The 27996-nt window shown below is 64.2% G+C and overlaps 1 protein-coding gene across 3 annotated transcripts; it reads left to right on the forward strand.

Moving 5' to 3' along the window:
* The first annotated feature begins 2378 nt into the window (after window positions 1–2378).
* Gpsm1 (G protein signaling modulator 1) lies at window positions 2379–27985 on the forward strand. 3 transcript variants are annotated; one of them, XM_026395449.2, is made up of 14 exons: window positions 2379–2447; window positions 8917–9138; window positions 9791–9926; window positions 10703–10845; window positions 11183–11306; window positions 11583–11698; window positions 12006–12161; window positions 13080–13188; window positions 14307–14430; window positions 20132–20202; window positions 20920–21099; window positions 23832–23988; window positions 24531–24739; window positions 26076–27985. In XM_026395449.2, exons 1-14 carry the CDS (start codon window positions 2380–2382, stop codon window positions 26280–26282), a joined length of 2022 nt encoding a protein of 673 aa, XP_026251234.1. In that variant the 5' UTR covers window position 2379; the 3' UTR covers window positions 26283–27985. The 3 variants fall into 3 exon arrangements, with proteins under 3 accessions (XP_026251234.1, XP_026251235.1, XP_026251233.1); XM_026395450.2 differs by lacking the exons at window positions 2379–2447; window positions 8917–9138 and having other exon boundaries at window positions 9811–9926; window positions 10703–10849; XM_026395448.2 differs by lacking the exons at window positions 2379–2447; window positions 8917–9138; window positions 9791–9926; ... (6 more) ...; window positions 20132–20202; window positions 20920–21099 and adding an exon at window positions 21729–21825.
* The last annotated feature ends 11 nt before the right edge of the window (window positions 27986–27996 follow it).

The following is a 27996-nucleotide window of genomic DNA, read 5'->3' on the forward strand; positions in this document are numbered from 1 at the left end:
CAAGCATGCCCTGGGTGTGGTGCTCCGAAGGCAGTGCTTGGCCAGCTCCCCGGGCCAGCTCCCTGGCCCTGCACAGGGGTGTTCCAGAAGCCCGTCCTCCCTCCCTCTCCCTGAGCTGCTGGTCGGAGCTAGGGGGATACGTCCAGAATGGGAAACTGCTTCTCTTCTCTCTGACGCCCTTTCAGGCCCAGGAGGGATGGGAGGGGTGGCTCGCGGCCTCCAGGGGTGTCTGCCTGACTGGCACCAAGAGCCACTGGGGGACTTACAAGTGGCTGTTGTGAGTGTCCAGGTGTGTGCAGAGCAGCCGGGGAAGGGGAGAACAACACTGGGGCAGCAGAGTGGACGGGAGTGCCTTCTCCCTAGACCTGCCCCCCGGGGCCTCCTTGTCCACGTGGCAATGTGTGTTGGGCCCATCATCTGGGCTTCCCCTTGTCCCATTCCAATTGGAGGGGCCCTTGTGGGCTCTCTTGACAGGAGACAGTCAAGCCCTGGATGGGAGAAGACCCCCCTCTGTGCAGTGTGGTGAGGCATGTACCCCCACTTGAGTCAGGAACAGCTGTAGGGGTGACACTGTGACAAGCACATGCGGCCCCAAGGCTCTTCCTGCAGTTCCTACATCCACATTCACAGTGACAGAAGTGAGGTTCAGAGAGGAAAACAACTTGTGCCAGGCTGCACAGAAGTGGGACCAGGGACAGCCCCAAGCCCAGCTCATACTAACAGTGTGGGCAGCTCACTCTCAAAGCCCTAGGAGCTCTCCATGAGCCTGGCTTCCCCAGCTTGGGGGCTCCTGCTTCCCTGTTTAAGGAGGAAGAACCATCTTTCCAGCAGTGACGCTACCTCACTCGGCACTCTATAACACTAGCAGGCCTCCTCAGCACAGGTCCCAGCTGACCAGGGGACCCACAGGGCCTTTCAGAGCTCCCCGGGCCTCCGGAAGACAGCAGCAGTGGGGCGCAGGCCTGGCCCAGGTGGCCCATGGCAGACCCAGCTGTACGATACCCTTGTGAACAAGAGGTGGCATGGAGTCCAGGGTAGATTGCTCTTGGCTGGAGCCCCCAAGGACTGTGGCAAGCGAGAGGGGTGTCTCAGCCAGTGGTGTCTCCAGCCTGCTGAGCACCCAGGCCCTGGTGGAGCCAGGAGCAAGGCCCTGCCGGCTCCTGCGGTCTCTGGGGGAGGGCCTGTGGGACGAGGCAGGAGGGAGTCCAGCCACAGCTCCAGACGCAGATGGTCCTGTTCTCCTTGCCGCCTGCCTCTTCCCCAGGAAAACAAACCCGCTCAGGGCCACCAGAGCCTTTTATCTCCTGTCTGTGTCACATCCCCTGCGCCTGAAGCCACTGCACTGTGGGCTGCTCTGCGGGGGTCTGGCTAGGGTGGCCTTGGCATTTTCTGACCTTGGGCAGCTCTCCCAGGAGGGCTGGGTGTGGGGAGGAGCTCCTGAGGAATGGACACAGCCTCTTCCCACCCCTGGACTGTCCCTTGCCATCACGGGTCACAGCCACAGTGCCAGGGCTTGCAGTCTCCCGACGAACCAGGAAGACTGAGCCTGGGGCTGGAGAAATAGGACCAGTGAGAAGGTGAGACCCCAGCAGGCGGGCTGCCCTGGGTGGTCCCGCCACCCTGGGCCCTGTGAGAGCAGCCTTGTAGGAGAAGGGGCCCCAGAAGGAGGTCAGGGGCTGGATGCCCACCACCAATCTGGGTCGCCCATCGGTGCCCAAGGCTGGCTGGGGGAAGACTCTGAGGGCAGCACATTCCACTCCCAGGGCTTCAGAGGAAGGAGGCAGCAGCAAAGCACAGGTTCTGGGACCCTGGGTGGGCTCCCCAGCTGCCCTCCCTGCCCCTTCTCCAAGGAGACCAAGGCTGGAAGGGGCAGCAAGAGGTCCCCAGAGCACAACTTCAGGGAGGTGAGGGCTTGCAAGGGTGCCACCAACTCCTCTGCCAGGCCAGAGTGTTCCTCCTCAGCACCCCAAAGCAGGCAGACAGGCATCCCATGGCCCTGCACCCCACCGCCAGGGGCTGGACCGGAGGAGCAGAAGAGGACGAGGCCGAGGGGCAAGGAAAAGCTGGCTCCTCAGCCCAAGCCAAGGCGCCCGAGGGTAACTGCCGCAGCCGTGCGGGCCACAGGCAGCCCTGCCCGGCGAAGGCGGGTCGCTGGACCCCTGCAGGGGTGGCCCGCGGGCCTGCCGGCCCCCCAGCTTCCCGCCCCTAGCGGGCGGCGCGGCCGTGGCCGGTGGGCGCCCCCTCCCCTCCCCTCCCCAGCGCGCGGGCGGCGGTGACATCACGGCTCGCGGCGGGAGGGGCGGCGGCGCCCCGCGCACATCACTTCCTCGGCGCCTCCCGCGGGCGCGGACGCGGACCGGCGGCCTCCCGCTCCCGACCATGGCGGCCCCCACCCCGCCCGCGGCCGACGAGCTCCCGGGCCCGGCCGCCCGGCGCCTCTACTCCAGGTGGGACGCGGGCCGGGGTGGGGGCGGCGCGGGTGGCGGGCGGGCGGGCGGGAGGCGGCCGCGGGAACAAAGGCGCGGCGGCGCGCGACGTGGCCGGGGACGCGCCTCCTCCGCCGCGCGGGCTGCGGTGGGCGCCGCGGCGGCCCTCTGCCTGCAGCCCCCTCCCATTGCCGGGCGACCGCGGGACGGGCGCCTCCACCGCTCTGCTAGCAGCTGCATTTCCAGCACGGCGGGGGGCCGCTGCCCGCAGCTCCTCTCCAGCCTGGCGCTGCCACACACACACCCCCCCACCCGGCGCAGTGGGTGGCATGGCCAGAGACCCGCTGTCGTGGTTGGGGCCCTGTTCCCCCTGGTCACCCCCCCAGTCCCAGGCCAGCAGGACCAGGGACTGGAGCCAGCCAGCCAGGTGGGTGTGTGCCTGTCTAAAAGGCACCTGCCTCCTGGCAGATTCACATGTGATCCAGCCGCCTGGGCTCAGTGCCCATGCCTACCGGGGATGACAGGGTGGCTCTGCCCCTGCCCATGTGCCTGCCTGGAGACTCCTGGCCTGTCAAGGGTGTTCCTCAAAGTGGTACACTGGGCCTGGCTGCAGGCACATGGTCCCTTAAGTGGACAGGGTGCTGCCAGTTCATTCAGCCTCAGGCAGGGCTGGGTGGGCCTGAGTGCTGGGCAGGGGCTGCCCAGAGGCATGCCCAGCTCCCTACAGTGGCCCTGCAGACAGGCCCCTGACTGAGGGATGGCTGTCTTGTTTTCCTCTGACCATCTCTGACACTTAGGAAGCTCCTGCTAGAGGCCTGGCCCAGAGAAGTCTGATACTAGCAAGCCTTTGTTGGGCACTCCAAAGAGGCTTTGGTGGCCAGTGCCCCCTCCCACTCCAGTGCCAGTTCTTCCCTGTGTACTACTCAGAGACACGGCCCCCATCACCCCTGGTCTGTCTCCTGCCCCCCCATGGGTGGAGGGGCTTGAGGACAGGTTTGCTGGCAGCCAATGCTGGAGACCTGCCTTAAGACCTTCCCCAGGGCTCCAGGAGTGGGGGATGTGCAGGGTGACATCTGCTCTGGGTCCTCTGCCAGCGAGGGGAAGAACTGATAAGGACTGTCTGTGGGCAGGATGGGCCCCATGCAGTTCAGGGCCTTGGCTCTGGGAGACCCCACATAGCCAAGCATGGGCCTGGGGGGATGGGCAAGTGGCTGGGAAGCCCCACAAGAGGGGGACTTGGGGTTTCTCTCCTGCCTCCCATCTGGGGCTGGGAAGGAGAGGGGCATCAGGGAACCCACCTTGGGGTGCCCCTATTAGAGGTGCTCCCGGGAAGCTGCCACGGGCACCTTTATGGAGCATTCTCTGGTGTGGGGCAGGCCACCCCCACCGCTCACCCCATGCCCTCTCCCCAGGCACTGTCCCCTACAGGGCCCTAAGGAATGACTGCCCTTGGAATCCCTGTGAGCTGACCTCAGGTCTCTCCTACAGTGAGGTGGCCCTCATGTCCACTTCCTCTCCAGCAGTTCCCCACTCCTCCCAAGCTCCCCAGCCCTCCCTGCCCCCTGCTCTCTCCCCACCCCCTTGGCTGTTAAAGGGGAGTCATTGTGGTTTCTCTCCAGGGGTGGCTGGACAGGAGGCCGGGATTTGGGGCTAGTTGTGAGCAAGCATTGGCCCAGGGTATGGGTAACAGTCCTGGAGGGAGGGGCCTGTAAGGATTCAGGTAGTGGACAGCAGGGCTGAGGGGCCCAGGGCTGCACATGGTAGGTGCTGGGCACTGGATAAGGAGCCAGCCTGGTAGTGGACACCAGAGGACGCCTTAGAGTCTGGTGGAGGCTAACAGTTGTGTCAGGAGGCCTGACAGGGCACCATCAGAAATGGTGGCTGGCAAGCAGGGTGATGTGCTTCAGATGGGGCCATGGGCTGATGGCTTCTCCCAGCATGCTGCGTTGGGTACTAAGGCCAGGCCAGAGGGTTGGGCAGGATATGGTCGCCACGTCAGCCAGGCTGGCCACAAGGGAGCTGGTCACCACTTCTTTAACCAGGTCACCAACAGGCACTGGTGGAATCTTGGCAGAGGGTAGCCCACCTCCTGGGTGCTGTGGTGTGGCATTGGTCAGCCTCGTTCAGTGGAGAGGTACTGGGTGGCCATCCTGGTCCTGTTGAAGAGGATCAGGCCAGGGCCATTGTGTAGGGGAGGACAAAGCGGGGCTGGTCCCCAGGCACCTGGCAGGGTCTTTCTCTTCCTGGGAGGTGGAGAATGTTGCTTATTAATTAAGCAGTGCATCTGCTTCAGGTGTCAAATCCCAGGTGGGAAGGCTACCTATCTCAGGATTGGGGTGGCCAGTCGGGGGTGCTAAGCCCACAGCCCTGGGGAACCCTCCATCTCTGATTTCTAACCCTGAGAGTGGGATGTCAGGTAGACCTTGGGGCGGACAGACCTTCTGGAGTTCCAGATAGCTTGGCCTCTGTCTGCCCAGGGTGGCTGCAGCCCTCAGGGTCCCCAGTGCACATGGGCCCTGGACAGACGACTGACAGGCAATATCTCACAGCCTGCAGAGGTGGTGTGGAGGGACAGAGGATCTAGGATCTTCTTCCTGAGTGAGGAAGTTGCCCCTACCAGGCTGGCATGGTCCCCAAGAGGGCAGGAGTGGGCAGCCCACAGGCATGGTGGAGGGCCTGGGAGCCCAGGGGGTCTGCGGTTGATGTGAGGGTGCAGAACCTGGGTTCGGCATGTCAACAGGTACCGACCAAGGAGATGGGGTAAGGTGGTCAGTGGCTGGGAGAGTAGTGCCCAGGCCCTGGAAACCCTCCCTGCCATCCTGAGGTTCCTGATTCTGCTCAGACCACCAGATCCTCTCAGGGAGCCGAGCCCCCAGGCCCACTGTCCAGCTCCCTCTGACCCCAGCTGTGCCTCCCTCCTTCCCATCCCTGGGTCCCTTCTGCTCAACCTCAGGAGACCTCCCACCTCAAACAGCAGTGGGGAGCTTCATGGGTAGTCCTAGGGTCCCAGGTGAGGCAGCACCCAGTGGTGGGCCAGCTGGGAGGCCCTTATGAGGCTTGGGTCTTCCATCAGTGCCTTGCCCTGCGGGGCCCTGGATTCGAGACCTTCTCTGAGCCCCTGTGACCCTCTGTCCAAGCTGGATGCTGTACCTCTCTACACTCGGGGGAGTTCCTTTGCCCAGGGAGGGTCACACTGTTGCCTCCTCACAGGTTCAGTGCTGGGGGACTGAGGACAACCAGGATCTTGGGAGGGTTAGGAGAGCCCCCACTGACTTAGGGACAGCCTCCCCATGCCCCAAGTGGCCCTACACGTTGGCTAGACCTAGGGCCCAGAGCTTACCTTAGACAGTTGGGCAAGGCTCAGGACTCTGTGTTCTATGTCAGTTGAGCCTGCAGACTGGGCCAGGCTGGGGTCAGGTGGGAGCAGGCTAGACACCAGGTTCTGCAGAGAACAGAAAAGGCCAAGTGCTGACCCTGCCCAGCCCTCAGCCGGGCCATCCTGGCAGCTGGCAGACATTCCAGGTGGGAGAGCTAGACCCATCTGCCAGCCTCTGTACATATCAGATGGGAAAGGTCTGTTCTTTGGGGCTGCGGTGCCTGTCCCCACTCTTGTATCCACCAGCGCTGACCAGCACCCGCTACGTGCAGCCCCAGGCTCCTGGAGGACCCAGGCCCTGGCACAGGGCCAGACCCTAGTCAGTTTGCTGAGAAGCCGGTGCTGACTGGGCAGATGGGCACACTGCACCCGAATGCAGCTGGGTTTGGCCCCTCTACTCTCTCCCAGCCCCAAGAGGTGGAGGAGGATTAGCTTCTACTCCCCGCCCCTCCTGTTTGTGCTCATCCTGCCTCTGAGCTGCCCTTGATCCCTTGATCCACATCAGGACCCAGGGAAAGAGGCCCCAGGGCACCTCTTTGCTCCTCTTGGAGCAGAGGCCGCTGAACCTTTGCCAGGGACCACCCTGGAGGTGTGGGGGAACAGGTCAACCCCAAGTTGGTCCATCCCTGGGGCCCACAGCTGGTGGGAGAGAGGTGCAGGTCCCTGCAATGCCCGCTCCCAGCATGGAGGGACAGCCTGTGGCCCTGAGTTTGGCGGAGAAAGCAGTGTGCAAGGTGGTGTACGGCACACCCCGCCCCCGTCCCCTGCTGCTGCCCGTGGGCCTGGAGCTGTGGCTGTATGTGCAGAAGATGCGCCACCTTCGGAGGAAGAGGTGCAGGATGGGTGCCCTGCTGGGGCCGGGCGCTGCCTAGAGGGTGGAGCAGAACCGGGTTGTCCTGATAGGTGGAGGGCGGGTGCCTTGCCAGGTGACTCCCCACCTTCCTAGCCTGGGTTAGACCCATCCTGGGTCCAGGATGGCCATGCTGGTGCTCCCTTTGGCCCTGGCCCTTCCTGAGGCGGAAGCCCGTGCTGCACTCTGGACCTGGAGGATGGTGAGGAGCGGGGGCGACTCCCTAGCCAGCAGCAGACCCCCACAGACCCCAGGTCCCCTCCTCCACAGCACTGAAAGGACAGCAGCCCTGGGCAGGCACAAACAGCCTTTAATTAAGAGGACTGTGTGCGGCACTGGCCATAGCCGAGGAGCTATCCTGTGGTAGGTTGCCACGGCAACCATGGGTTACACTGACCAGTGTGGCATCTGGATGGCCTTTTCCAGAGGGCTCGGCAAGGTGACTGCTGAGGATCTGAGCAGGGAGGGATGGAGACCCTACATGCTGGGCGGCCTGAGGGGTCTGGCCTTCTGGTCGAGGCCGTGCCCCTGACCCCTGGTCCTTGAGAGGCCAGGTGGGCTGTGCTGGCCCCTGGGAAGCAGGGAGGTGGCAGGAAGCCTGCCGTCCTTGACTGCTGCAGCCAGGAGAGGCAGGCCCCACAGCCCCCCTGACCCCAGGGGGTGGCACCCAGAGTCAGGCTCCGGGCCAGGCACAGTGTAGTTCCTCATGAGCTCTTGGCCAGCTGAATGATGGCCAAGAGTGCCTGGGCCCAGCAGGCCTGGCTTGGAGCAGGCCAGTGGGGCCCGGCACGAAGCCTGAGCCTATGGGGTGCAGGGTGCTTGGGCCAGCCTCTTGGGGATCCACCCCCATCTGTTCACGTGGTGCCATTACTTGAGAAAGTTCAAAACGCCCCATTTTCTTGATAACACAGGAATAAAGTGAGTGGGACATTGTGTTGGCGTCAAAGGGACATTTGGTTCAGACAAGAAACGCTGCCCGACACACCCCCATCATTCCTGACCAGGGCCACGCTGGCCGGGGCTGGCAGGGCAGCACCTGGCATGGAACAGGGCACTTGGTGGTCTGGCAAATCACTCTGCAGGTTTTCCACGAACGGTTCACTTCAAAAAGCAACAGAGAAAATAAGGACCAGAGCCAGCCTGCCCCAGAGCCAAGCCCCTCTTGTCCAGGTGCCTGGGCTGGGGCCTGTGGCACCTTTCCCCAGTAGCTCCCTCCTCCTCTGCCTCTTCTGCCCCTTGTCCTCCCGCCTAGGCACTGGGGCCACCCTCCTCTCACCCCCAGCCAGTGTCCACTTGTTGTGCCCTCCACCCATGCTAACACCCCTCCAGCCCCGGCAGGGCAGAGGCTTTGGGCCCTCGTGACCAGTTGAAGCAGGACAGAAGGGCAGACTGAAGCTCCAGGGTCCCATAGCAGGGAGGGGCAGATAGTGACCCCAGCCTGTCTTCCTCCCCTGACAACTGTGTCCTGAGACTGCACTCCAGAGGCCTGAGAGCTGTGTGTTCCTCTGTGAGTTTAGGGGCTTCTGCCAGCCTCCAGCTGGTTGTGGGCATTCACTAAGGGGACCTGGGCCCTTGGACATGGGCAGGATTCATGGTCGGAAGCTAGGATGGTTTGGAGGGGCCAGGTCCACCCTGGGGCACATCGGCGTCCACTCCCTTCCTCAGCTGTTTCTCAGGCTTGCCCTAGCTGCAGCTGTGGGTGCTTCTGGGTGTCTCAGGATGGGTGACCCTCAGCTCTGACATAGCCCTGTTTCCAGCCGAGCTCTCCCCTGGAGGCTGGAGGGCTGGCAGTGACCCAGCATGTGTTCCTACTGGGAAGGTGCATGTCCTGCCCTGTTGCAGGATGGGGAGGGGCTGGGTCAGATTCTACTCCTGTGGCCTCAGTTGCCCTTGCTGGGCATTGGGGGGTCTCTCACAGGGCCTCTTGGGAACATGGGGCACCTGGCACCCTTAGCTGTGCTGCTGAGACCTGTGGAAGGTGGCATGTGGGGTCTGCTCCAGCTCCCTGCAGCTCGGCCAAGTCAAGCACTGACTACTGAGGCCCCCATGCCTTCCCCAGGTGGTGCTCCTGGCCCTGGTGGCCAAGGGCAGGCCGTGAGGGAAACTGCACGGGAATGCAGATCTGGGACAGTGCTGCTGCCAGGTGTGTGCGAGCATGGCGTGGCTCTGCCACAGCCCGCGGAGGCACGTCTTCCATGGCATGGCCACGGAGGAGCTTGGGTCCTCAAGGGACAGCTGCACATGATACCCCTCCCTCTGTCCAGGATGGAGGCCTCGTGCCTGGAGCTGGCCCTGGAGGGAGAGCGGCTGTGCAAGGCAGGCGACTTCAAGGCGGGTGTGGCCTTCTTCGAGGCCGCTGTGCAGGTGGGCACGGAGGACCTGCAGACGCTGAGCGCCATCTACAGCCAGCTGGGCAATGCCTACTTCTACCTGAAGGAGCACGCCCGGGCGCTGCAGTTCCACAGACACGACCTGCTGCTGGCCCGGTGAGTGCCCGCGGGACACAGGCCCAAGGGGCAGCCACACCTGCCCTGGGGTGACAGGAGGGCGGGCACACACTGCCCTATCCTAGAGAGGGCCCTTGACAGGACCCCTGGAAGGGGCTGGGGTCTTACAGTCCCCCAGGGCCTGTGCTCCAGCTGCGACGGGTGTCAGTGTGTACGGAGGGTACGACACGTGCTGTGTCCCACTTGTGGCCTGTCCCTGGCACCCACCTTGCCTCGCGCCTGGGCAGCTCCTCCTCCTCCAGGCCCCCAGGTCACCCTGACCTCAGGCGGAGGCAGTGTCCCACCAGCCCTGCCCACAGGACCCCCAGCGGCCTGGGCACCCACGTCCTGATGTCCAGTGCAGCAGAGGCTCGCTGCAGACATCGTGGCAGGGCCAGTGCCCGTTGCCAGCCCTGCCTGAGGCCTGCAGGGGCCACGGCAGGCCCTGGGCTCCCTGTGGACCATGGCAGCTCTGCAGGCTGCTGGGGGCCAGCAGAGCAGGCAGCACAGGAAGTGACCCTGCCCAGCCTCACCCAGGAGACGCAGGCTCCTGGTCAGCCCTAGGCTGGTGCCCTTGGCCTGGCCTGGCCATCTGCTCAGGCTCCCTGCTGGGCTCAGGGACCTGACCTATCCTCACTCCTTTGCTTTCCAGTACCATTGGTGACCGCATGGGGGAAGCCAAGGCCAGCGGGAACCTGGGCAACACCCTCAAGGTTCTAGGCCGATTCGATGAGGCTGTTGTCTGCTGCCAGCGGCACCTGGACATTGCCCAGGAGCAGGGGGACAAGGTAGATGGTTGGCTTAAGAACAGGGGACAGAGGAGGGGCTTGGTCCAGGAGAGGGGATGAGGGAAGGGGTGGCTTCCTTGGCCACCCGCTCCTCCCGCCCCTGCCCCCTGGCCTAGGTCCAGACCCAGGCATGGTCAGGCAATGAACCACTTATCCCCACTCAGCTGTCCCCCTGTAAGAGGGAAGGCAGAGACACCCCTAAGGACTTGGGAGAGTCCAGATCCCTCAGAAACAGGGCTGCCCCAGCTCCTGCCGTGAGACTCGGCCTCCCCAGCAGCTGGCCCAGCCTGGGTTCTGCTCTCTGGTTTTCTGTCTCCCCAGCGCTGCCTGTGTCCCTGCCACTCCTTGTAGGGCTCCGCCAGTGGGGTACTCTGAAAGGAGAGGCAGGCATCCTGGATGTCACCCCAGCCTCTGGTGCAGGAGGCTGACCATCCCTGGCCCATCTCCCCCCATGACTCTATGACAAAAGTATTTCTGTTCCTCTTGTTGGGTTGGGGAAACTGAGGCTAGGGGCAGGGTGGCTGGCAGCCACACTGTGCTGAGAGCCCTAGCAGGAGCTCTTACCCTGGGGCATTAGAGAAGGGCAGCAGAGGACCCGGCCACCTTCACCACCCCGGTTGGCAGCAGGGGAAGGGATGGCTGGAGTAGGTGTCCCCTGAGTCCTCGCCTCAAGGCTCCAGAACAGCTGTTGGCAGGCTTGGCACACACTTGGGGTGACATCCCAGCCAGGAACTGCTGGGGGGACAGCGGGGCACTGCCCACTGGGTCCTCCACAGGTTGGGGAGGCGAGAGCACTGTACAACATGGGCAACGTGTACCACGCCAAGGGCAAGCAGCTGTGCTGCAGCGCTGCTCAGGACCCCGGGCACCTGCCTCCGGACGTGCGTGAGACGCTGCGCAGGGCCTCCGCCTTCTACGAGTGAGTGGGGCAGGCGGCGGGCACGTTCAGCTTCCTGCTGCTTCCTGAGCTTTGTGCTGCACACTGGACTGGGCAGCAGCCCCAGGCACAGAACACCCCACCCAGCTCGCAGCCCTTGCCCTGATCCCACCAGCAGACCTCCACTTGCACCTCAGGGACTGGCAGGACCTGACCCAGCCCCAGCCCTGGAGCTCAGCCTGCACTGAAGCTCAAGGAGCCCATGGCCCGTGTCCATGGCACACCCCTGAGGGCCACCCAGCACCTTCTCACCTGGGAGGTGGGTGTGGCCACTTCCCTGCAGCTGGGAGGGACAGACTTAGACAGACTCCACTCCTAGGAGGAACCTGTCACTGGTGAAGGAGCTGGGTGACCGGGCGGCCCAGGGCCGGGCTTACGGCAACCTGGGCAACACCCACTACCTGCTGGGGAACTTCACGGAGGCCACAACCTTCCACAAGGAGGTAAACTGGGCCTGGGGACATGGGGTGAGGCTGCTGCAGCAGCAGAGCCCGGCTCCACTTGGCCCCAGGGGCCCTCCTGGCAGTCTCCAAGCTGGGCAGAGCAGGGCGGCAGGGTGCCCACATACCCCGGCTCTATCTGTGCTCCATCTTGGGGTTCCTGGATGCTCCTCTGGACACACAGACATGGACAGCCACCCTGGGCAGGAGAGGCAACACCTGCCTTACTTCAGAGCCCAGGCTGCTCTGCGAGCCTGGGTCTTGTGTCTGTCTCCACAGCGCCTGGCCATCGCGAAGGAGTTTGGGGACAAGGCGGCTGAGAGGAGGGCCTACAGCAACCTAGGCAATGCCCACATCTTCCTGGGACGTTTTGATGTGGCCGCTGAGTACTACAAGTAGGAATCCCCCCAGCCCCAGGGAGAGGGAGGTCCCTGGGAGAACTGGACACCAGCCCAGGAGGTGACTACTCCAGGTGGGGAGTGAGACCACCCAGCTTCCCTAGGAGCCAGGTGGGGGCTCCAGGAAAGGCAGATAAAGGTCACTGTTTCCCCGGCTTGTGCCAGAGCTCTGGGCCATCACCTCTGCCTCTGGCCTGAGTAGTTGCCACCAGGTAGAGCTGGTTATCAGGACCAGGCCCATAGTCAACCACAAGTGACGTGCTACGGGCCCTGCTTCCTGGAGGCTGACCCCCACCCCACGCAGGAAGACCCTGCAGCTGTCCCGGCAGCTCAGGGACCAGGCGGTGGAGGCGCAGGCATGCTACAGCCTGGGCAACACGTACACGCTGCTGCAGGACTATGAGCGGGCAGCCGAGTACCACCTGCGGCACCTGCTCATCGCCCAGGAGCTGGCTGACAGGTGCGCACAGATGTGGTGGGAGGGGCAGGAGGGCCCTGGGGACAGGTGCGCACAGACGTGGTGGGAGGGGCAGGAGGGTCGTGAGGAGAGATGGCTCAGCCTGAGCCCCTGGGGCACCACTGACTGTGGTGTGGCCCCAAGCGGGGCTGCCCCACCTGGGCCTCAGCCACTCCCGCCATGGGCAGTGCCGCCCACAGGGACCCTTGGCACACACTGGTGGGCTTCCCCCATGGCCCAGCCCATCGCCCCACACCATGCCTGTGTGAACACGACACCTGAGATGCAGCCCTGGGCACAGGTCCAGTGGACAGAGGGCTCGGAGGCGCAGGGCTGCCGGACTGGCTGCCTTCTAGTGGCCCCAGGCTTTCCTCCAGGGAACCTAATGGAGGACAGCAGTGGCCTAGAACCAGAGGTGGTGCCTATGGGGTAGTGTGGGGGTGCTGGATGCCTCGGGCCCTGCACTCAGCTACCTCCACCTTGTTTTGAAAATGAATGACCCCAGGGTGGAGGGAGCCTGGGGAGAAAGGCTCACCTGCCATTATGGGGCAAGCCACTCACAGGAGGCTCCCTGACCCCGCTGGTCCCGCCTGCCTCCTACGCCCCGAAGGCAGTGCAGGCTCTCGGGCAGGCTGCTTCCCACACTGGGGCCTCTGAGTCCAGGCTTTTCAGGGGAAGGGGAACTGGCACAGAGGGTTGGGGCTTCTCCCTGATGGTGGCTGGATTTGTGGGTCACTGCAGACCAGGATGTGCTGTCCGACTACCCTGTCAGTGCCTCTAGGGACCTTTGGGACACGCCCCATGGGGCTGGGGTTCTAGCTATGGCAGCTGACATGAGGGGGCCCTGACTGTCAGCAGGCTCAGGGGCTTGGGATGCGGGCAGGCCTGGGGAGGGCAGGTGTGGACTCTTTCCCTCCACAGAGTGGGCGAGGGCCGTGCGTGCTGGAGTTTGGGCAACACCTACGTGTCCATGGGGAGCCCTGCACAGGCCCTGACCTTCGCCAAGAAGCACCTGCAGATCTCCCAGGAGGTGAGCTGGCTTGCCCTCCCAGGGCCACTGCTCTGCGGGCATCCGGGGCCCTCAGACGTCACCTGGCCTGCTCTGACTGCAGGGCCAGGGCACCTTTGCTAGCTGGTGTCCTTCCTGGACTTCCCCTTCTGTCTTTCTAGGTCTGCAGCAGCCTCCTCGGCTACCAGGTCCCTCAGAGGCCTGGTGGCTGCTTGACTGTGTGGCAGGGGACCTGTTTTCCCCTGTAGTGTTACTGTTCTCCACAGGGGACCCATGACTGAGTCCTTGTGTTGATTTCCCTACCCCAGCCTCTGAGGAGACTGGCCAGGGTGGGCCATGGGGATGCCTGTGCCCCCACTGAGGTGGGGGTGACCAGCTGGAGGAGCCCAGGACACAAGGCCGGCCCCCTGGAGGCTTCCTCTGAGCCCCTCAGCTGGACACCTTCCTGGAAGTCGAGTCTCCTCCTTGGAGAGGACGCCCAGGACAGTCCTCCTGTGTCAGGGCGGGATGTCACTAGTGACCCCTCGGCCTCCCTGGCTGAAGATAGGCCAGTGCCTGCCCGACCACCACAGCCCCAACTGGGAGTCGCTGAGTGGGTGGAGTTTGGGTGCCCAGGTGTACGTGGGGAGGGACAGGAGATCCCTGTGAGAGCAGAAATCTGGAGAGCCTCTCCACGGGGCCCGCATGGCCAGCCCGGACATCCCCAGAGCACAGGCAGGGGGCTCCAGAGCCCTCTGAGCTCCACGCAGGAGTCCCCATGCCCCACTCTCTGGCTTGTTTCTGAGCCATGCAGATGCCCAGGAGGGTCCTGTGGAACCTTGTGCCAGGCTGGTGGGGCCTGAGGTGCAGCCTGGGTCCCTGGGGCTGGCCAAGCTGACCACCCACCAGAGGGTGCCCAAGAAGGAAGCCACCACATGGCACAAAACCAGGCTGTTTGAGCCTCTGAGCACTTATGGGGTGTGACTAGGGACTGCTGGGGACATCCAAGGACAGACCCCCAACTCCACTCCCAGGGCCACAGTCAGGCCCAGTTCCCTCAGAGACCCAAGGGTCAGGGGTCAGCCTAGGAAGTCAGGGATGGTGTATTGTGGGCTCCTCACTGTCCCCTGCCCAGTCTCACCTGCCCCTGCTTGCTGCAGATCGGGGACCGAAACGGGGAGCTTACAGCCCGCATGAATGTCGCTCAGCTGCAGCTGGCCCTGGGCAGACTGACCAGCCCAGCAGCTGCAGAGAAGCCTGACCTGGCTGGCTATGAGGCACAGGGTGAGTTCCTGGGCTGGGGTCCTGTTCTTGAGGGGCTCTCACCTCTGGGCCACAGTGGGGTTGTGTCTGTGCAGGGTGTGACAGGGTCACTGGGAGCAAGCCTCCCAGGGAGCACAGGGCCGGCTGCCTGGGGCCAGGCAACGAGGAGGGGGTGCCTCCCCGGATCGAGGGGCTGTTAACAGTGGTCATATAAGGAAAGAGCCCCAGTGGCAGGGAGCCCCCGGAGGCAGGGAACCCCCGGAGGTGGTGAGTCTCCAAGAGGCAACTCGGGCTGCTCATCCCATCCCCAGGGCATGTTGACATCCCCGCACCTTCTCTGTCGGTCCTTGTGCTGGATCAGGAGAGAGACTCCTGCCCTGCTCTTGGGAGCTTACAGTGGGTGGGACAAACATCGTGTGCAGAGGGTGAGACTGGGTGTCCCAGGTGCTGGGATAGGGGCAGGGGCACTGTCACTACCAGAGCAGAGCAGGGATCAGGTGACGTTGAAAGAGGTGGGACAGACATGGGCATGCAGGAGGCAGGGACAGCACAGGCAGAGCAGAAGTGGACAGCTGGAGGCCTGGGACAGTAAAGGCCAGCAGTCATCCTGAGCCCCTTCCATCACAATCAAGGAGCACATGGGACCAATGGCAGGAAAAACAGGAGAGGGCCACTCACTGCCCCCAGCTCCAGGGCTTCCCCACCCACCTACCCACCTTCCCAGAGCAGTCCAAGGGGTCAGTGCCCATCATCAGGATGGCCAGGGAGGGCATTCTGGGAGGGGGGTGTCAGGTCACCTGACAAGTAGGCTGGGCTCAAGGGAGCCTGTCTGCGTGGAGTTCCAATCAGGTGAGGCCCAAGCAGGCCAAGGCCACTCTAATGGCTTTATTCACAGACTGCTGGCCATCCGGTGCAGGTCAGCAGTGTGCACTCACAAGGACAGATTGTTCTCTGCAAAGCAAATAGATTCGTACACACGAGGGAAGGGCTGGGTGAGGTGGGTGCTGCCTGGCTTCCTGAGACCACCTGCAGGGGATGGGGAGACTGAGCGGGGAGGGGGGGGGGCAGCTGCCCCGGCTCACCTGGCCCCGGCTCCAGGAATCCCACCTCAGGCCCTGTCTGGCTCTGCTTTGAGGGCACCCACCCGCAGCAGCCTCAGGATCCCCAGAGGGGATATGTGCCACCATGTGGCCCCTGGTGCCTGTGGCTGGGATTTTCTGAGGGTGGGTAGCTCTGCCGAGAGAGTTTCTGTCAGAGTCCCCACCTCGTGTCCCCTGGCCAGAGCGACTGCCCTCTAGGAGCCCCCCGCAGCAGGTCGGGGCAGGGTTGGCAGCTTCTGGGAAGGTGCCCACAGGCTGCCAGCTCCATGTCCTCCTGCAGCTTTCCTCTGAGCCAAGGAATGGGGGCATGTCGTGGGTGAATGCCCCAGGACAAGGCGGCTTCTGTCCTCCACACTGGCTCCTCTGCTCTGCTGTGTGCTGGACCTTCCCAGCCTGGGGGCCCCCAGAAGCCTCCTTCTGCCAGGCTGCCAGTGGCCAGGCTGCAATGGAGCTGGGGACATCCATGCCGGGATCACGGTGGGAATGAGGTCTGTGCTGCAGAGTGGCTGCCCTAGGCCTGAGTCCATCCAGCCCCAGCATGCAGCTGTTGAAGGCAGGCCTGTACCCTGAGGGTCGGGGTGGCCCCGAGGGAGACCCCCACACAGGTGAGCTTGGCAGTGGGGGCGTTGGAGGCCACACTGGTCTGGACCTGGTGCTGGGGTGGAGGGAGGGGCTGAAAGGCTTTTGCGAGGCTGACATGGTTCATTTCCTTTATTCATCTGGACTGAGTGCTGGGGGTGGGCTGGCCCTGGCTTCCAGAAACTGTCCAGTGGGGCTGGGGCTGGGCAGGTGCATATCCAGAGACAGTCGGTGTGGTTTGGAACACGGGGTGGGGGGGGTGGCCAGAAGGGCACCTGGGAGACAAACCCAGAGGGTGGAAGAGGGCCTCCTGGGGAGAGGGTGAGGGGAATTCACAGGGGAGGAAGGAGGCGGGGAGTGGGCCCTGCAGTGCCTGGGTGTGGCATGGGCGTAGCTCACCCTGTGGGGGGTGGGGTGGGCGTGGGCTTGTGCTGGGCAGGAGGTTGCCTCCCCTGTGGTAGGTGGGCTGGGCAGCTAGTGGAGAGCAGGCATCCAGGACCCAGTGGTTTTTCGGGCTTGATACAAACGGGGGCTTCTGTGCAGCTGGAGAAAAAAACTTGCTGTCCTCGAGTCTGCGTGCAGTTCTGCCTCCTCCCTACAGGCCGCTGCCCCTGTCCAGCATCTCTGGGGACACCTTGTGAGCCCAACAGCCACAGACCACTTCTGTGGCCAGAGGGCAAGGTGGTAGCCCAACAAGGCCCGGGTCTGTCTCCAGACCTTCATGGAGAAGGCACTAGAGGGGCAAGCTGGCTGCAGTAGCAGGCAGGGGACAGACACAGGTCCCAGCCGGCTGAGCAGGGGTCAGATTCTGGCTAAGAGGAAATACTGGGATTTGGACCATCCGAGTTGCCGTCAGCAGGCAGGGTAGGCTGCTGGGGTGGGAGGTGCCCAGGGACAGCCCTTGGACATAGCTGCTCTGCACAGGAATGATGATGACAGTGTGCAGGTCAGACTCTGGCAGGGGAGGGGCAGGAAGTTGCACACGCAGCAGGGGGTGTCAGGGCCTGAGGCCCCTGGTCAGGCAGCTCAGCCCAAGGCATGCAGCTGTTGGAGGTGGCTGGATTCAGGACCTCTCAGAATCCAGACAGAGGGTCCATTCAGCTGGGCCCAGAGGGCCTCCCGCCCACGCGGCCTGCTGTAAGAGACCCACCAGGCACCTCCACCTCTGCTAGCCAGAGCCTACCCAGGCCACTCCTGGTAGAGGGCCAGGTGGCCCAGAGCAGCTGCAGGGTCCTGCAGACAAGGTAGGGAAACCGCATCTTGTTCCGGAGCTCCGGGGAGCATCAGAGAGAGGTGGAGCCAGGTTGTCACTGGGTGTGGAAAGGGGCCTCCCAACTCTCTAAGGACTCCTGGGCCCTCCCATGGCATGCCTGCCCCCCAGCTCCACGTGGCTTTGGACTGTCTCCATTTCTGTCTCAGACCAGCCTTCCTCTTCTGGGGGTAGGTGGGCACCAAGAGCTCTTCAGGCAGCAGGAACCCCGCCCCCGCCCCTTCCTGTCCCCTCAGCAGAACTGCCACATTCTTCCAGTGCCTCAGGGTCCAGGGTGAGAGAAGCCAGCAGCCAGGCTGTTTCCAGGGGCAGAGGAAGGACCCTGGCCACCACTGCCAAGGGCTAGGGCAGGAGCCCTGTTCTAGGGCCCTGGTGTTGGGGGTAGGGGGCACATCCTGCTGTCCACTGGATGTGCCCACAGGCCCTGGCTGCTTTGCTCTCTGGCTCAGGGGTGGCCCTGGATGCCCAGGGCCATGTTGGCATATTCAGGGGCTGGCTTCTGGCCTCCTGGCCAGATCCCTCAATAGGCTCCTGCAAGACAGCGCCCTCTGGATCAGTGTCTCCCCGGGGAGGGGGTTCCTCAGAGCCTGGGGGTGCTCAGGTGCCTCCCCTGCCTCTCCTCCTCCACCTGCTGCAGAGGCTCTGGGCCACTGGCTCTTAGGACAACTGGACATTTGCTGTGGAGGGACCAGCTTGGGTCCCCAAAGTCCTTGGCTCCCTCTGCTTGTCCTCTCCACCCTGACCATGTTTAGGAACCCACCATCAGACAGGTGCCATGGACAGGCTTGGGGTGCTGGTAGCTGGCCCAGGACTTCCCTGGGCCACTAGGGTAACATCTGCTGCCCACCAGCATCCTCCCGGGCACATCTGCAGCCTCTGGACGTTCACACTCTGCGAGTCCTGGGCATTGCCCCTTTCTGAGTGGAGGCAGGTCCCTACCCAATTAGGGGCAGAGGCACGGACTCTGCAGGGTGGCAGCCAACAGCCCACACGGCACCCCTGCTCTCCTCTGCAGGGGCGTCTGGGGACTGGAGAGACCTAGGTACGCTGTGCAGCATCATGGCCCGTGGCCTCAGCCTTTGATGGTGTCTGGCCCAGGTCCATGATTAAGACCTGGGGGAGATGTTGGTGGTGGCCTAGCTGTGCTGGAGGGGCTGGGATGGGTAGCTGTGCTCCAGCCCTGTCCCCCAGGCCCAGGTGCTCCTGGGCACCATGTGACTGCCATGAGCTGGCTCCCCTTCCTCTGGTGTCCTGGGGGGTTAAGCTGAGAGCCCCAGGCCAAGGGGTAGGGTAAAGGTGGCTCTCTGCCCAGCACCTTCCTGCTGTCCACTGGATGTGCCCACAGGCCCTGGCCATTTTGCTCTCTGGCTCAGTGGTGGCCTGGACAGGAGGGTGTCTGGCCATCCAGCTCCCACCCTTGCCTGTTGCAGACATCCACAGGCTGCTTTATGAGGTGAGCCCCATGTGGGCAGTGCCAGGATGGCTCTGAGTGTCCACTGATGCCAGCAGCACCTCCACCCATCCACAGGTCCTGCCTCGCGAGCCCTGGCCATGGGCACACGCCACCATGAGATGAGCTGTGTCTAGCATGTGTCCGCGGGTGCTGGGTGCTTGGGTCCCAGGAGGACTGGGGTGAAGGGTCTGGTGAGGGTCTGCCAGGCCAGGAGAGAAGGCCCACCCATTCCTGGCAGGGCAGTGTCCTTGGAGAGGTGCAAGGGCATGTGGGGGTGGACAGAGGCTGAGGTGTTCTTCCCTCTCTTGTCCCCAGCCTTTCCATGGCTGGCTGCACCCCCCTCCATCTCACATGCCACCTCCTCAGAGGGGCCAGTGCCAACCCTTGTTCCCTGCCAGCCCAGCCCCACTGGTCCTCCCTGCCAGGCTCACCTGGCTTGGCCTGGGGGCTCTCCGCACTCCAACTTCATGCTGTGCTGTCTCCTTTCCTCTGGTCAGCCTTCCCTGCATAGACGGGCCTCCAGGCTAGCTCTCCCTGGCTGGCTCTGTCCTGCAGGTGCTCAGTGAGTAGCCGCCCAAGGCCAGACTCTCTTTTGTCCCTGTGCTGGGACAGGGCCGTCACTGGATCCAGGACTGAATTGCACCCTGCCCCCACTCAGGGACATGTTTGAGACAGAGGCCTGGGGGCGGTCCAGCTGCAGGCCAGCCCAGGGCCCCTTGGCAGGATGGTGACCACAGAATCTGCAGCTGGGCAGTCTTGGGATAAGTAGCTGCTCTTGGGAGGACATGGGTCCCCATGGCTCATCTTCTTGCCCTGCCCGCCAGCAGCTGCCAAGTGCCCAGGTTCAGAGTCCTTCCTCCAGGGGCCAAGGAACCCAGGGAAAGGCCCTGCATGGGACTGACTTGGGGCTCATCTGAGGCCTTGGTCACCCCAGCCCTGGCTGGGGTTGTCCACAGTAAACTTGAACGAACCCAGAAGCGCCACCTGCTCCCAGGCCAGAGTGTGAGGGGGCTTCAGAGGAAGCCGCTGAATGGAGCCTGTGGGTCTCATTGATGGTGGAAGGGCATTGTGGGCAGTGGGCAGAGAGCCTCGTCCAGATCCTTGGGGAAAGTCTGGGGAGCATCAATGCCAGTCCACCCTGAGCCCGTGCAGGCCCAGACCCCTGGCGCCCCCCCCCCCCCGGCTGGAGTGTGTCAGTGGGCCCATGAGGGGACTGTGTGGTTGGAAAGCAGGGTGCTGCGCTACCCAATCCTCAGTCCCCCAGGGTGCTGGCCTGGGCCATTTGGCTTCGTGAGCTGAACAGGCACCACTGTCTTCCAGGGGCCAGGCCCAAGAGGACCCAGAGGTTGAGTGCAGAGACCTGGGACCTGCTGAGACTCCCCCTGGAACGGGTGAGCCAGGCTTGGTGGGGGTTGGGGGGCCTGGGGATGGACATCAGCAGAGGTACGGCCAGTGTGTGGGCAGCAGGTTAATGAGCCTGGGGAGCCGTGTTTGTCAAGCTGCCACCACCAGGCTCAGCCCAGCCACTGGGAGATAAATGTGCCCCCCACAGTCTGAGGCCCTTCACTAGCCCATCTGCCACCGGCCCCCCGGAGGCCCTGCTCCTCCCTCTTGCCTGCTGTGGGCCTAGGGGTAGGCATGGTCCTTCCAAGTGCCCCTCCCAAGCCTCTGGATCCCAGTCCTGGTGAGCCCATGGACTCTTCTGTCCCTGCCCACTCAGACTCTGTCCAAGGTGAAAAGCTGGCAGGGTTCACTGAACCCCAGACACAACCTGGGGTTCCAGGTGTGGGTGCCATGAGGCTCTTGCAGGGCCTCAACCCCTTTGAGCTTCCTGTTTCTCTAGTGTAACGTGGTTCGGTTGTGGATGGCCCTTGGGGCCTGGCTTGGGGTCAGGACACAGGGACGCCATGGCCACTGTCATTGGCTAGTGGGAAGGCTGACATATCAGGAGTCTCCCTCCCTCACCCAGGGCCACATAGCCCTGCCAGCTTCCTCCTCCCAGGAAGTGGGGTCTACTGCACCCTCTTGGCATTCCCTGCAGGGTCCCGAGGTGGTGGACATAGGCCCAGAATGGCCCCACCCATACCTGGCCTGCCTCCCCTCCCCAGGAGCAGAATGGAGACACCCACCATGCAGGGGACTGGCGGGGGCCAGGCAGGGACTCACTCCCTCTCCCCATGAGGAGCAGGAAGTACCAGGAAGGGCCAGACACCGCTGAGAGGAGGCCCCGGGGAGGCAGCCACTCCCCACTGGACAGTGCGGACGTCCGAGTGCAGGTACCTCACACGGTAGGTGCCCCACAGACCAGGAGGCACAGCCAGCCTGGTCACGCTGGGAAGACAGGTCCTGGTGGGCATCCTGGCCCTCCTCCTGGCTCCATGCCACCCCTACAGCCCTAGGGGTGCTCAGTGGAGGGCAGTATCTAGCATCACGCCTGGCCTCGGGGCATCCAGGGGTGCTCTGGCCTCACTCTGGCTGGCCCTCTCCCTGCCTCATGGGGACCCTCCGGACTCATCCATGAGTCACACGAGCATGTTCCTCCCAGAAGGAGGGCACAGTGGGAAGCTGGCATCTACCCAGGGTTCCTCCTGGTCAGGGTCCAGGAGACCCCACTCCACCCTGCACTGGCCAGTCAGCTCTTGTTGCAACTTACAGAGGGAAGGGCTGGGGTGGGCTGATGGCCAGGCAGGTGGATGGGCAGTGGGGTCACAGAGAGGTGGTCAGGCAGGTGGAGGGTGGAGGCCCAGCATCCTGCTGCCTGTAGTTCCCCTGTCCCCAGGGCTTGGCAGGCCTCTCCAGGCAGGAGGGCACTGATGGGGGGCCGAGGTGGAGTCCGGTCAGAGGCCAGCCTGGAGCTCCTCCCAGGACACCTGCATCAAACCAGCTAGAAAATAGTCTAAAAATAGCCCTTCCCCAGCCTGATCAGCACCCTTCCGGCCTGCCGAGGGCGCGGGGGTGCTGGGTGTCCTCAGTGCCTCGCGGCTGGAGACTGCCAGGGCCCCCACTTCCTTCAGGTGCCGAGAGCCACTACTCCATCCGGGCTCCGCCTCTGTCATGGGGAGACTGTAGGGACACTGGGGACCTGGAGGCACCTCCTGTGCTTAGAGTAAGGGCACAGCAAATGCAGCTGAGGCCGGCTGGGGCTGCCCACAGGAGCCAGGGCCACAGCCACCAGGGCGCCAGCCCAGCTGGGGTGGAAGCCAGGCCACACTGCCAGGCTGAGGGCTGCCTGGGGACCTGCTGAAGGAAGAGGTGGCCCAGCTTTGGAAGGAAGCCCAGGGGCCTTGGTATCGGGTGGGAAAAGGGCTTTCAAATAAACTGTCCACCCCCACAGCCCTCTAGCATGACCGCCCACAGGAGCCAGGGAGTGCTCTGCTGAGCTCAGGGAATCCACCTCAGTGTTTACGGAGCAGAACGTGGTGTGTGTGTGTGTGTGTGTGTGTGTGTGTGTGTGTGTGTGTGTGGTGCACGCTGTGCGAGCGAGTGAGCTCTGGAGGGCGGGCTCTGAGAGGCTGAGCCTCACCCTAGTCGTATTTAAGTACCGGCTGAGCCCCCGGGTCCCGGCAGCAGTGAGGCGACACTTGGTGCTTCAGGCGGGAGGTGCTGCACATGCAGGCTCCCCACACAGCTCCTGGCTGCTGCTGCCGGCGGCACCTGTGATCAGCGTGAGTGTGGGGTCCCTGGTGTCCCTGCAGCAGCAGAGGCAGGGGAGCACAGGGGCCTCTGTTAGCCGGGAGTGGGTGGACCTGACCAGGTCTGACACTTCCACTAAAGCAGTGGGATGCAGGGAGGAACGCAGAACCTCACGTGGGAGGGGTTGGGGGGCAGGAGAGGCTGGGGGCAAGGAGAGGTTGGGGGCAGGAGAGGCTGGGACCTGGGGGTGGGCCCCCATGTTCCTAAGTGTGTCCTGCTGGGACTCTCCTGTGGGCCTCTCATGCTCCTGAGGCGTGAGGGTCCTTGTCCCTCCAGAGCCCCTGCAGCAGGCGCTGAGCCCAGGCTGTGCTTCTGGGTCAGGAGCCCACCTCCTGGGGAGGCACCTGTGTAGCACCCCCTTCGCCCGGCGGTCAGGCAGGCCCTGGTCCACACCACCTCCATCTGCCTGGGCCGGCAGCTCCTTGAGCCCCAGGCATGCCTGCGGTCTGCCACCTAAGCTCCTGCATACCCACTCTCCCTTCCCTCCCTGCTTGGCAGGGGAGGGGCTCAGGCCTCAGGGAGGACAAAGCCCAGGGCTGGGGCAAGAGGTCGGGTGAAGGGGTGGGGGTCAACCTGAGGCTCGGAGCCAGGTGGGGCTCTCCTTCATGCTAGTAGGACTGCCCCCTTCCCATGGCTCCCTCAGCAGGGTCCTCTCTGCCTTTGGAGTCCTGACCCCAGTCCTGAGACAGGGTGGTCCACAGGGCTGCTGTATCCAATTCCAGCTCTGCTCTTGCTACGGGGGCCCCTCTGTGCCTCAGCCTCCTGCCTCGAGGCTGCTCTGGCTGTGTCTGGCACTCAGCAGCCCACATCTTTGCAGACCTGGGTCCTCCTGTTCAGGCTCCTACAGCCCAAGAAGATCCCCTGAGGCTGGTGGGCCGGGCCGCGGGTGTAGGAGCTCCCACTGGCCCTCCCTACTGCAGGTGGAAGGCCCTGGGACCTCCCCACCCTCTGTGGCACCCAGGGCCCAGGACAGGCCCCATCAACCATCATGGCCAGGTTGCCACAGGAAGTATGTGTCTAGTGGCCATGTCAACTCCCTGCCTGTCATGGCCAGGTCACACATCTGCCTGTCCATTCATCCAGCAGACACTGGAGAGTGCTGTGCTGGGGGCCAGACACAGGTGGAGCGTGGGTGGGGCGTGGGGAGGCCTTCAGGAGGTGGGTTAGATGGGAGCATCCCAGCCCGAGGCTGGCAGGGCAAGGGCAGGGGCAGGACGTGTGGGGCAGATGACGGGGGTCTGGCCTGGGGTGGCCGCCACAGGAGGAGAGAAGTGGGGTGGCAGGCAGGGCAGGCTGGCCGGGCTGCACTGACCCCGCGTCCCTCCAGAGCATCCCACGGGCCTCGTCGTCGGAAGAGGAGTGCTTCTTTGACCTGCTGAGCAAGTTCCAGAGCAGCCGCATGGAGGACCAGCGCTGTCCCCTGGAGGAGGGCCAGGCGGGGGCCGCTGAGGCCACGGCTGCCCCCACCCTGGAGGAGAGGGTTGGTGAGTGTAGGTGCCTGGGCCTCCATCCTTCCTACATTCGGGTGTTCCCCGAGCCACGTACCTGCTGCCAGGCCAGCCAGGGTCTCCAGCCAGACCCAGTGCTGACCAGAAAGTGCCCACATGCTTTGCCCCAAAGGGTGGGACAGGCCAGCTGCAAAGTGCCCTTTAGTCACAGAGCACCCCCTCCCCCCCACCCCCCGCACTTGTCCCCAGAGCTGCATCCTAGGAAGCGTGTAATTACCCCACCCCTCCGGAGCGCACCGTGGCAGGGTGCAGCAGCAGCCTCGCAGTGCGCGGGAGGCCAGGCTTTCTCCTGTCACCTCCTAGAAGGCCCTGGAGGCGGGTGCAGCTGCAGCAGGGTGAGCCAGCAGAGGCCCTGGGCCCTGTCCCCAGGGCAGGCATTGTAGGCTGGCTGGGCTCAGAGGTCCGAGCCCCCTGCTAGCCCCAGCCCCAGTGTCAGGCCTGGCCCTGCAGTGGGCCCCAGCCTCAGCACCGAGCCCTGCTGCCACCTCCCACCCAGGCCTTACCCTCTGCCCCTTCAGCCCAGCCCTCGATGACAGCCTCCCCCCAAACGGAGGAGTTCTTCGACCTCATCGCCAGCTCTCAGAGTCGCCGGCTGGATGATCAGCGGGCCAGTGTGGGCAGCCTGCCTGGGCTGCGCATAACCCACAACAACGTGGGGCACCTCCGTGGCGACGGAGACCCCCAGGAGCCGGGAGACGAGTTCTTCAACATGCTCATCAAGTACCAGGTGGGCCACAGCCCAGAGCCGGGGCAGGGCTTCTGCACCTAGGGGCCTGCAGTGGGCTGGCCCCTGTCTCAAGCCCTGAGGGGTCCCTCCCGGGGAGGGAGCCACCGGCTGGTGGGCAGGCTGCGTGGCCAGTGCCACTGGGTACCCAGAGTGCTCTGCCCTGGACCCCACCTTCTTGGGAGCCTCCACATGCAGGGGGATGACAGTCCCTGGGAAGAGCAGCCTGGGACACCCTCAGGCTCAGGCTGGGACAGGGCACTGCCAGGCACCTCAGGATGTGGCCTCAGGGCTTCCCTCAGCTCCGCCTCTGGGTGGAGGAAATGAAGGGCCCACCCTGCAGCTGCTGGCCAGCTGTGGGATGCAGGCAGGGATGGGCTAGACAGGACCACACAGTGGACATCGAGGTCAGCGCCGAGTCCCGGGATGGGCCAGGTGGGCCGCCTCACCAGCACGGAGATGGCAGGACACGGCTGTGAGCGGGAGGCTCATCCCTGTGTCTCCCTGCCCTTCGGCTGGGCCTGGCACAGTGGCTGGGGTTTTGGGGTCTCCAGGTCAGAAAGACTCTGGAAAATGGCCAGGGGTGGGGCAACAGACGTGCCGCCCCCGCACCTGGCTGGCAGGTTTCCAGATCTGGTGTCCATTCCCACAGAGGAGACGCAACCATGGCTGTGGGCCAGGAGCCGCCTCCAAGCCAGCCCCTCCTCGGGAGCCCAGAGCCCCCCACCCTCTCGCACGCATGCTCCAGCGGCTCCGCCGGCTCCCGTCCCTTCTTCTCCAGACCCTGCAGAGAAGCTCAGATGCCCCTCCAGCCGACCATTCTCCATGCCAGGGCGGGTGGGGCCCACGGGGCCAGTCACCCACCCCAAGGGGGATCCTGAAGGAGCGCCATGCTGCAGGCCCGGGAACCCCACCCCACAGGCCCGCTGGGGTCAGTCCAGGGCTAACCCAGGTTCCAGGGCAGTGCTGAGGGATGCCATACCATGGTCAGTCCCTGGGGGTCAGCAAGTCTTGGGTGCAGGCCTAGCAGCTGTCTCCTGGGCCTGGTCACTCCAAGCCCCAAGTATTGTTCATCCTGCTTTGCTGGGCAGGCCAGCCCCAGGCTCGGGGCACACAGCCCCAGGAGACTCGTCCACATCAGGGATCCCAGCACAACCCCAGAGCCAGGCAAGCCCTCAGCTAATTTCCCAGGTGGACATGGAGGCCTGAGATGGCCTCTGAGCCAGTGCCTACTGCCTCTGACTTTGGCAAGTCTGCCGACCTCGGGGTGTTGGGACAGGCCCCCCCTCCAAGAGCCTGGGGAGGGCAAGACCACCAACCTGCATGTGTGTCTGTCCAGTCCTCCAGGATCGATGACCAGCGCTGCCCGCCACCTGATGTGCTGCCCCGAGGTCCCACCATGCCAGACGAGGACTTCTTCAGCCTCATCCAGAGGGTCCAGGCCAAGCGGATGGACGAACAGCGCGTGGACCTCGCTGGGAGCCCAGAGCAGGAGCCCAGTGGGCCACCTGAGCCCCGGCAGCAGTGCCAACCTGGGGCCAGCTAAGGCTGCCTGCCACAGCCAGACCTGCGGGCACCTGCTCCTGCACGCTGGGAGCTCACGACTGTCCACAACGGCCATGACCCCCAAGACGCTGGATCCTCCCAAAGCCATGGCTGAGAACCAGCTCTGAGCCCCCAGCCCTTTCCACCGAGCTGACATGGGCACATGCCCACGGCACACCCCTCCCCAGGGCAGCAGGCGCAGACCAGAGGTGCCATGTGGGTGGGGCATGCCTCTGTCCACGGTCCTTGGTTTCCTGCAGGTCTGGCTCTGCCTCTGCCCAGGCTGGGCCTTCAGCATGTCGCCCCCAGACCTGGTGCTTCTTGACCCTCCCTCCAGGGCACTGTCCAGCCCTGCCAAATGTGAAGTTGGCCATCTCCCAAGCCCCCAGAGGGGTCTTCTCTGGGAGCTGTCAGGACACAGGCATGTTCTGTCCCCCAGCTGGTCCTGGGGTAGACATGCAGGGGACAACACTCCCCAGGGCAGGACCCCTTTCCTGGGGCCTGTCTCCCCTTGTAACCTTGTGGTTGGCAGTCACAGAGAGCCCAGTCCAGGGCCACCCATAGTCCCTGGCCCTGGCAGGCAGCCCTGGGCCCACAGAAATCCAAGGGCTCAGCCTTGGCTCCACAGCAGAGGGAAGGGTGGGCAGGAACACCCATTCCCAAACCCCAAGCCTTAGAGCCCTGGGCCAGCAACACAGACGGGGCCTGGGCCTAGGGTGGCACCAAGCTCAGAGGGTGACGGCACCCTCACCTCGCCATCAGGGGGTGATGATGCAGCCCTTTCCCGGGGAGAAAAGCCCCACACACATTGGAGTTGGCTCACAGGGCACCAACCCCCAACCCCCAGACCAGGGCAGGCTCTGGTGGAACCCCTGCTGAACAGGCCTCGGCCGCCACCTGTGGGCAGCCCTTCTGAACCAGTCCGGGGGCTGCCTGTGACCTTCACAGACACCAGGGAAGGCAGTAGCCCTCCCAGATGCCTCCCCAAGCCTGGGGAGGGCCTGTGCCCACCCATGTTACAGCCTGGGCACCAGGCAGGGGACCAGCTGGAGGGCTGACCCTGGGCTCAGCAGGGGACCACTCTGAGGCGGGCCTCTGGGGATGAGCCCTCATACTTGAATGTACGTGCGTATTTATTGCTCACACTTCTGCTGTGTTGTCAGCGGGTCCTTTCCAGCCCGAGAGGTACGTCCCCCCCAGCCCCCCATCCACCCTTGAGAAATAAAGTGTGCCAGGCAAATGCCGTCTCTGTCAGAAGCAGCGGTGGGCCTTCCTGGGGCTGGGCCCACTGGACATGTGCAGAGCACCCACTACCACCCAGCCCCTGCCCCGAACACCCATAGGCATCTGGGGCCGGTCCCTGCTGCCACTGACAATGGAAGGCTGGGCTCAGGTTAAGCAGTTCCCCTGCACTGTGTCCGTGTCCCCAGGCAGGGCCCCCAGGGTGCTTCCCAGGGTGGGCAAGCTGGGAGCTCAGCCACGCACCTCAGGGGTGGCCCTTGAGAGCAGCCCTCCCCACTGGGCAGCCCCTGGGGCTGCCATGCAGACTCCCCCCCAACCACAGGATCCCGGTCAGGCAGGTCCAGTCTCCCCGAGAGCACCTGCAGCATGCTGGGTGTGCGGGCCGCGGGCACCCCACAGGGCCCCGTCCAGGGGCAGCAGCTGGGCATAGGCAGCCACAGCTGTGCTCACGTCCCACCAGGAAGCTCCTGTGG

Source organism: Urocitellus parryii, chromosome 4 (assembly GCF_045843805.1).
Source record: "Urocitellus parryii isolate mUroPar1 chromosome 4, mUroPar1.hap1, whole genome shotgun sequence".
NCBI lineage: Eukaryota > Metazoa > Chordata > Mammalia > Rodentia > Sciuridae > Urocitellus > Urocitellus parryii.

Excerpts from the sequence above, each read along its gene's own strand:
- Gpsm1 (XM_026395449.2), top strand. The coding sequence starts at position 2,380 with ATGGCGGCCCCCACCCCGCCCGCGGCCGACGAGCTCCCGGGCCCGGCC. Across the intron at positions 13,189-14,306 it reads ACCTGCAGATCTCCCAGGAG|ATCGGGGACCGAAACGGGGA; the intron begins GTGAGCTGGCTT and ends TGCTTGCTGCAG. Across the intron at positions 14,431-20,131 it reads GGCTGGCTATGAGGCACAGG|GGGCCAGGCCCAAGAGGACC; the intron begins GTGAGTTCCTGG and ends ACTGTCTTCCAG.